An 8,525-nucleotide genomic window follows, 5' to 3' on the forward strand; every position below is an offset into this window, starting at 1 on the left:
CTCTCTACCTTGTTTGTATCTCAGGGCACTAAGAGGTACTTGGCCGCTGGGGAGCATTCATTGGATGAGAATAAATGAGCAAAGCATCCTATGTCCCATCCAGCTGAACTCAGGGTGTTTATTTTTTTTTCTTTAATAGTGGGGGATGGGCGGGTGACCTTTCCAGGGATTTCCCAATAGCTTGCTGAACCACTGGAGCTGGATGGTACTGTACCCTTCCTTAATGGTTGCAAGAGGAATTTAGATTAGCCGTTTAAAAGCTGTTCCTTGTGTCGCAAGACACTGCATGATAAGGAAGGGAAGTAAACAATCTATTAAAAAATTATTCGAGGTTGGCTAATATTTTAGAATCTGGTTTTTTGCTGTCCTTCTGGCCTCTTCCAACCCTCTTTATCCTCCAACTATGTGTTCATAACCTACAGGTGAAGTTAGTCAGTGGACAGAACAGGAAACTGTTACAACAGCAGCAATGTATTCCTTGCTCCCCTCTCCAAAAAGTAAACATTTCTGAGGTTACAAAATCATTTGCATAGAGAGTTATAAATGCTGGAAAGCCTGAAAAAAAAAAAAAAGGAAGAGAGGGGAAGATAGAGAAAAATGGGTTTTGTTCTTTGGGTTTTCGGGGGGGGGGTTGTTGTCTTGTTTTGTTTTGTTTTTTAGTATGACTAGAGGAAGGCAGTAGCAGACAAAAATAACCGGGATTAGGTCTCCTTTGCAAATTATCTGAATTTCCAGTTCCCGAGAAAGTCTTTAAATAAAAAGTCTTGTGGGCTAGAAAGAAGAAAAAGAAATGGGGGAGTGGAGGAGGGCTGGATCTTCGCAGCAGGAAATCTTCCATGGACTTCGAGTTATGAAGAAACAACTGCACAGAAGTCCTTATTCGGAGCGCTAAACTCGATTTCACCACATAAAAAAAGATACACGCTCAGAGCAGCCTCTTCCTGGTGTTGGGGAAACAACTCGGCTTGCACGTTTGAGAAAGCAGGAGAGCTCTTACTGGGTAGTGGCCGGGACCAGTATTAGGGCTTTTATTTGCAAGTCAATGAGCCAAACGGGCGACGAGCTCGTTGTGCTGCGTTCTGCAAGCAAGGTTATTATTATCATCTCCTATTGCTCCACTGAACAATTTCACTGAAAAGGAGTCCCGGCCGTGTGTGCGCGCACCGTGCCATACGGGACGTGCCGCTACGTGCCCACCTCCAGAACGGCTTTCTTTACAAAGCGATTACCGTGCTATTTGTTTTCCTTTTCCAGCAGCAGCAGCAGCAGCAGCCTTACTCAGCCCTCGAATTTCTTAATTACAAACCCGTTTGCTTCTAAATCCACCCCAAACCGTCAGGCAGAGCCCGGAGGGAGGCTGTGCAAGTTTGCACACACCCCCACCTCCTGGATCACGGGCAACAGCAGAAGCAAGTAACTGTGTATGTGCAAAAAGGTGGATCTGGGGACGGGGATCGCTGAGTTTGTTTACAGAGCAGGGACGCCTCAGCTCGGATGCCAAAGCTACCAAGAGCTGCAAACGCAAACTTAGCAGAAGCACACGTACCCCGGGAGCGTGGAGCCTTCCGGAAAGTGCGGAGTGGATCCCCAAGCGCGGGAGTGGAGGCGACCGGGCCTGCGCGCGCTCCGTCCACCTGCAGCCGGTGCCTCTCCCCGCCCCCAGCTCTTGTCCTTGAAGAGTGAAGGGAATAATAATAATAATAACAATAACAACAACAACAATAACAATGATGATGATGAAATGCATCCACAAACAGAACATATCTCGGTTAGGTGTACTTGCTGCCCCTATAAAAACACAAAGGCTCTACTCAGGAAAGCGCGCTCAGGGCACAGAGCATTTTGGGTCCGGGGCTTTAAAACTCCAACTGGGGAAAGCACAGCCATTCTCCGGGAGGCTTTTGCAACCAAGGAGGCAGAAGAGCGCTCTGTAGGGCGGGGAGCCTGAGCGAACCCCTTTTCCTGTACCCGGCTGGGCAGATCTCTAGGTGCGCCGCGTGAGCGAGCTGGGGGTGGGGAGACCTGGCCAGAGGGAGGCGGGGAGTGCTCCTTGCTCCTCTCCACTAGGTGTTCCCTTCTGCTCGGAGGATTATCCCCTTGCCTCGGGAGGGGGTCGGGGTGGCAGACCCGACCCACGTTTTGAGGGGCCAGGAGCAGCCCAAAGTCAGGGAGCCGCGGGGCGCCACCGGGGGCGCGCAGCGGTCTGCGCACGTGCCGTGTGGACGCGGGGGACGCAGTTCGGTGACCCGTTCCAGGGCGCTGGGAATCCGGAGTCCGTGTATTCATGCCTGCCGCCGGGGAGGCTGTCGCTCCGCCCTTCCTGAGATCCCTTATATTAACTGTGGCCAAAGCCCTAAGAAACACAGCTCATTGTTGGCAGCTGCCTGGCGGTCCTGCCGAGCTGTGAGGGCAGCGGAGGGAAAAGAAAAGGGAACGGCTCGGAGTCTGCCCCAGCGGCCGCTGCGACACCTCGGCGCCGATCGCAGCCTCGAGCGCTCCGCACGCCAGCCGGGTCCCCGCTCTATGTGCTGCTGAGCCGGTCGTGGACCCGACGAGCCCGCCTTCAGCGCTCCGAGCAGAAATCGCAAAGACGGAAGGTGAGCGCGGCGGGCGAAGCTGGCCCGGGCTCCTGCTAGCCTCGTCCTCCGAGGGCTGGGCTGCCCCCGGGGACGAGCGTGAGGCGGAGCTGGGGAATAACAACAGGATGTGCAACCACAGGAGGAGGAGGGCTGATTGAATGCCTGAAGTTCGCGGCTGGGCTCCGGGGCACTTCCTTTATTAGGCCACTTCGGGGAGCCCTGGGGGGTGTGGGCTCCGGTCCCCCCGGCTCAGATCGCAGGGGAAGGGGCCGATCGTGCAGCGCTGGGCTGTGCGGGTCCGGCGGGTGGCAGGTCCGCCGAGGTGGCGAGCTCGGGTGCACCGGGGTGGTGGTGGTCCGCGGCTTGACGTGCGCCCGCGGACCCGGGCTTGAGAAGTGGGGTACGCTCCGGTGGGCGACACGTGTGGCGCGGGTCTCAGCGTCTGTCCGATTCACTTTCAGGACTGGAAATGGCAGACCATATGATGGCCATGAACCACGGGCGCTTCCCCGACGGCACCAACGGGCTGCACCACCACCCTGCCCACCGCATGGGCATGGGGCAGTTCCCGAGCCCCCACCACCAGCAGCAGCAGCCCCAGCACGCCTTCAACGCCCTCATGGGCGAGCACCTCCACTACGGCGCGGGCAACGTGAATGCCACGAGCGGCATCAGGCACGCCATGGGGCCGGGGACTGTGAACGGGGGGCACCCCCCGAGCGCGCTGGCCCCCGCGGCCAGGTTTAACAACTCCCAGTTCATGGGCCCCCCGGTGGCCAGCCAGGGAGGCTCCCTGCCGGCCAGCATGCAGCTGCAGAAGCTCAACAACCAGTATTTCAACCATCACCCCTATCCCCACAACCACTACATGCCGGATTTGCACCCTGCTGCAGGCCACCAGATGAACGGGACAAACCAGCACTTCCGAGATTGCAACCCCAAGCACAGCGGCGGCAGCAGCACCCCCGGCGGCTCGGGTGGCAGCGGCACCCCTGGCGGCTCCGGCGGCACCTCGGGCGGCGCGGCCGGCAGCGGCGGCGCGGGCGGCAGCGGCGGCAGCAACATGCCCGCCTCCGTGGCCCACGTCCCCGCTGCAATGCTGCCGCCCAATGTCATTGACACTGATTTCATCGACGAGGAAGTGCTTATGTCCTTAGTGATAGAAATGGGATTGGACCGCATCAAGGAGCTGCCCGAACTCTGGTTGGGTCAAAACGAGTTTGATTTTATGACGGACTTCGTGTGCAAACAGCAGCCCAGCAGAGTAAGCTGTTGACTCGATTAACCTCCGCGAAAGAAATCACCCTCCCCACCCCGCCCCCACCCCCAACTTCTTCGGTGTGAATTAAAAAAAAAAAAAAAAAAAAAAAACCAACAACAAAAAAAAAACATTCCCTTAGACACAGTATCTCACTTTTCAGATCCTGAAAGGTTTGAGAACTTGGAAACAAAGTAAACTATAAACTTGTACAAATTGGTTTAAAAAAAAAATTGCTGCCACTTTTTTTTCCTGTTGTTTCGTTTTTGTAGCCTTGACATTCACCTCCCTTATGTAGTTGAAATATCTAGCTAACTTGGTCTTTTGTTGTTTGTTTTTACTTCTTATTTCTTCACTTTCTCCAGTGCTCAACTGTTAGATATTAATCTTGGCAAACTGCTTTATCTTGTGGATTTTGTAGATGGTTTCAAATGACTGAGCTGCATTCAGACTTACGAGTGAAAGGAAAAATTGCATTAGTTGGCTGCATGAACTTTGAAGGGCAGATATAACTGCGCAAACTGCCATCTCGCTTCATTTTTTAAAACTATGCATTTGAGTACAAAGTTTCCAAATATGCTAAACTGGAAGATTAAACAGATGTGGGCCAAACCGTCTGGATCAGGAAAAGTCATTTTCAAGTTGGCTGTCCCCCTCCCCCATATGTACAGACAGTAATAGGGTGTGGAATGTCGTCAGTGGCAAACATTTCACAGATTTTTATTTTGTTTCTGTCTTCAACATTTTTGACACTGTGCTAATAGTTATATTCAGTACATGAAAAGATACTACTGTGTTGAAAGCTTTTTAGGAAATTTTGACAGTATTTTTGTACAAAACATTTTTTTGAAAAAATACTTGTTAATTTATTCTATTTTAATTTGCCAATGTCAATAAAAAGTTAAGAAATAACTTGTTTTCTAGAAGTCAGTCATTGGGGGGGGTTCCCTTTTGTGCTTTTTTTGGTTTTTGTTTTGTCTTGTTTTGGTCTTTAAGTTGGACACTTTATTGATGAGAGTAGGCGTTCCAAAGGATAAGTTACAGGACACTAAAACAGGTCATGGTGAGCTTAAGGGAGAGCAGGATTTAAGATAATTGGCATAATGCTTCATTGTTACCATTGTAACATGCCTCTTGGTGTGGTTTAATCAAAGGCAGAAAAGTTGTCAAAGTGCTTTTTTTTCTTAATTGCCATCAAATTCAAGTGTACTTTAGGGTTGGGTTTGCAATACTAAACATAAATATTTTTCTCACTAGGTGGGAGTGGGGGGGAAATCAAGTGTTTCTGGTTATACCTGAGAAGAAAGTAGACTAGAATAATATTACTGAGTGATTGATGGGGGCATTAAATATAAATCTACCTTTATCTCCAGTGACAAATTTTATTTCTCACCAAAAGTGCTAAGGATAGACACATTTCCTAGCTTAATCTCAAGTAGCTTCTGACTGGTTTATAGTTCTGAGAGAAAGAGGGGGTGGAATTCCACCTTAAGGCCTCCTATAATACTCAAATTTTACTCAGTGTGGTTGATTCAAAGGTCAAATTACAATCTTCACAACATGTTCCCTCTCAAGCATGCCCTGTTTTCCAGAATTCTAAGCTGCTTCTGTTCCATGTGTTGGGTGCCAAGCATCTCAGGATAAGATCATTTTAATATTACCTTCACGAGCTGAGTTGTCAGGCAGACTGTAACTACAGTGAAATGAGTGTCAAGTGTTGCCTTATGTAATCAAGCAAAGGCGAAATATTGTTAAAATCTCAAATTATTCCAGGTGGAAAGAGAAGGAATTATATTTTGTTTCCCTTTCATATTTTCATGCTTTTTAAGAGCCACATACTTAAATCCAAAAAAAAAACCAGACTTGCGTTTAACCCCACTGGGAGAGTAAGGAAGTGTAGATTGAAGAAAATCCTACAAATCGTGCTTCAAAGGGGCATTTCATTTAGATGCTTAGATTCTCATCTTAAACCCCATACTTCATAACAAATCAGAAAAGACAGCTAGTTATGCAGAAGTGTTAATTCAAATCTGGCATACAGGCTGATTAAGTGAGTTCAGATTACCTTCATTCTGTAACTATTTCCAAGGCAGAACATTAAAATTAAGATGCATACTCCGCTGGGGAGATATATATATATTTGACACTGTTCTATTATCTTCTACCAAATCCTCCAAAACTGTCCTCACCCCAATTTTAAAACAATCTGATTTCTCCATGAACAGTTAAAGCTGAAGTTTTTTTCAGTTCAGACATGTCAATATTAAATCTGCAATCAGCAGTAAATCTTCCTGGCTAAGCATTTTCACAGTAAGTTTTCCTTTCCCTCTTTCTTTTCCTTTAGTTCCCCACACACACAGGCTCAAATGAAAAAAAATGTATTTGCATACATATTAATACAGGAGTTCTAGTTCTTTTTCACTTGTGCCAGGAAAAAAAACCACCACCACAACAATAAACACTTGGGGGCTTTTTCTTTTTCACATAAAAAGAAAAGCAAAGGATTGACTTGCTACCTCCTTCACCATTTTATGCTGTCAGGGAGTAAGCCCTAACACCTGCTCTGTCACTAAATTCCTCCTGCTGCTCCAACGCCGGAACACATATGTAGAGATGTAAGGCCTAACAAACTATTATTAGAATTTGGGCCTGTCCCTGCCAGAACAGAAGACTCAAAGGAGCTGGCTAAAAGCACAATTTGTCCTCAGTACAAATACAAATCTCCCCCTCCCTGCCCAGCATCTCTATTTCATTAAAACTCTTTCTTGATCAACAGTTGAACAGATCCTACGTGGTATCTGTGGGTCTCTTAGGTGGAGAAAAAGAAGTCCTTGTTTGAACAGCCTGATTAATGAAACCTGTACAGTGACCTAGATCACCCAGCTCCTGGCAGACATTTGCAAAACCTTCTGTGGTCTTGCTTCCTACTAAGTTGCTTATAGCATATGGGGAAATTTGACCTCTGTACCTTGGCTGTTTGTCAAAAAGTTCTAATATGGTACAAGAGGACCTCTGTTCTTTAGGCTTTGCTCACAAATAGACACTCCATGCTTGATTTTCAAGCAGAGATCCATTAATGATAAGCAATAGCACAACCTCATAGATACATGTCAGAAAGAAATGTCTGCATTAATAAAGTCGTGTAGGTCTGCCATATGCCCGATAAAACCCTGGTGCGGCATCTTTGCCAGAGCTGATAAAGATGTTAGAGCTGTGGATGGGTCTTTGAAAAACAGTTACCTAATCACTACTGTTTATGGGGTGCTGGGATAGAACACTCATTCCAGAAGGCTGACATCTATTGTGAAGTTTATGGTCTCCGTGACTTTTACTACTGTAAACGCCTGGGATGGCTATAAATTGATGTCAACATTAAAGGCCAGATCCTTTAGAGCAAAATATTAATCCACTAATCTATTATGGGTGGCTAGCTTTCAAACACAAACTTTGAAGCTCCAGACCATTAGGTGTTCTCGCCCCCTTGTGGAATTTATTTAGAAGGTCAAAGGAACGCTCTTTTTCTCAAGGGGTTTTTATTTTTATTATTATTTTATTGTTTGGTTTTTGCCATTAGTGGAGAGTTTGGTTTTTTTTTTTCTTTCTTGAGAAAATAACATATGTTTATGTAACAAATTCTTTTTTATCATCAAGGACTCCAGATTAAGTGATCTTTATGAAAATAAGCGTGTTTTACTTACCAAAGACCTTAACCTATGATTAAGTGTGCATAATTGAGATTTGCCTCCTATTTGGAAATATGCACTGGCTAAGGGATTTTCCTTTTGAAAGTGTAATGAACAGAGGTTTGGGCTAATGCCTTAGCCTGTTAACCATATGGGGGTGGTAAACATCTGCACCCCCACAAGACTGCTGGTTTGTAAATGAGTGTGAAGAACACTGATTTGATGGGATGAGGTTGGAGAAGTGGCAGAAAGTATCCAGGAATGCAGAATGCAATTATCCACGTTGGAATGTGACCTAGCCAGTGGCTCTAATCTTGTGAAAAGAGCCATAGGATTTCTAATGAGAATAAATGTTGCTGTCTAATTGAGTCAGGAAAATTTACTTTAACATAAACCTGGCAGATAACATTGTCTCCAAAAAATAAATTTAGAACTAAGGAATGTAAGCTTGAAGCCACTGGCAATTTTTTGTTGTTGTTATTTTGTTTCTTGTAGTTTCAGAGACAGTATTTACCAGTTTGGTACTGTACCACTATCATCAAAATCAGAGCTCCCAGAGAGGTTGAGGTGACCAGACCGTCAGATGCCTTAGCCAGTGAACCTCTATTATCATGTGTTCTGTTGTCTTTTCCCCCCAGAATAGAAGGAAAAATGGCAGTAGACTGGTTTAAATTACTTGACCTATTTTTATGTAGCAAGGAGAAAAGTGATTCTTTTTTTTTTTTTTTTTTTTTTTTATCAAAATCAGAGCTCCCAGAGAGGTTGAGGTGACCAGACCGTCAGATGCCTTAGCCAGTGAACCTCTATTATCATGTGTTCTGTTGTCTTTTCCCCCCAGAATAGAAGGAAAAATGGCAGTAGACTGGTTTAAATTACTTGACCTATTTTTATGTAGCAAGGAGAAAAGTGATTCTTTTTTTTTTTTTTTTTTTTTTTTTCACACTTACTGGAAAAGGAAAAAAAAAAAGAGGACGATAAATCTTTCACTGTGATATATCAAAATAA

General features: G+C 46.1%; 1 protein-coding gene across 1 annotated transcript; it reads left to right on the plus strand.

Moving 5' to 3' along the window:
- Positions 1 to 2,367: 2,367 nt before the first annotated feature.
- Positions 2,368 to 4,079, plus strand: Cited2 (Cbp/p300 interacting transactivator with Glu/Asp rich carboxy-terminal domain 2). The gene is made up of 2 exons (XM_008822022.3): positions 2,368 to 2,597; positions 3,041 to 4,079. Exon 2 carries the CDS (start codon positions 3,049 to 3,051, stop codon positions 3,853 to 3,855), a length of 807 nt encoding a protein of 268 aa, XP_008820244.1. The 5' UTR covers positions 2,368 to 2,597; positions 3,041 to 3,048; the 3' UTR covers positions 3,856 to 4,079.
- The last annotated feature ends 4,446 nt before the right edge of the window (positions 4,080 to 8,525 follow it).

This window comes from Nannospalax galili, unplaced genomic scaffold (assembly GCF_000622305.1).
Source record: "Nannospalax galili isolate Female #2095 unplaced genomic scaffold, S.galili_v1.0 scaffold186, whole genome shotgun sequence".
NCBI classification, from domain to species: Eukaryota; Metazoa; Chordata; class Mammalia; order Rodentia; family Spalacidae; genus Nannospalax; species Nannospalax galili.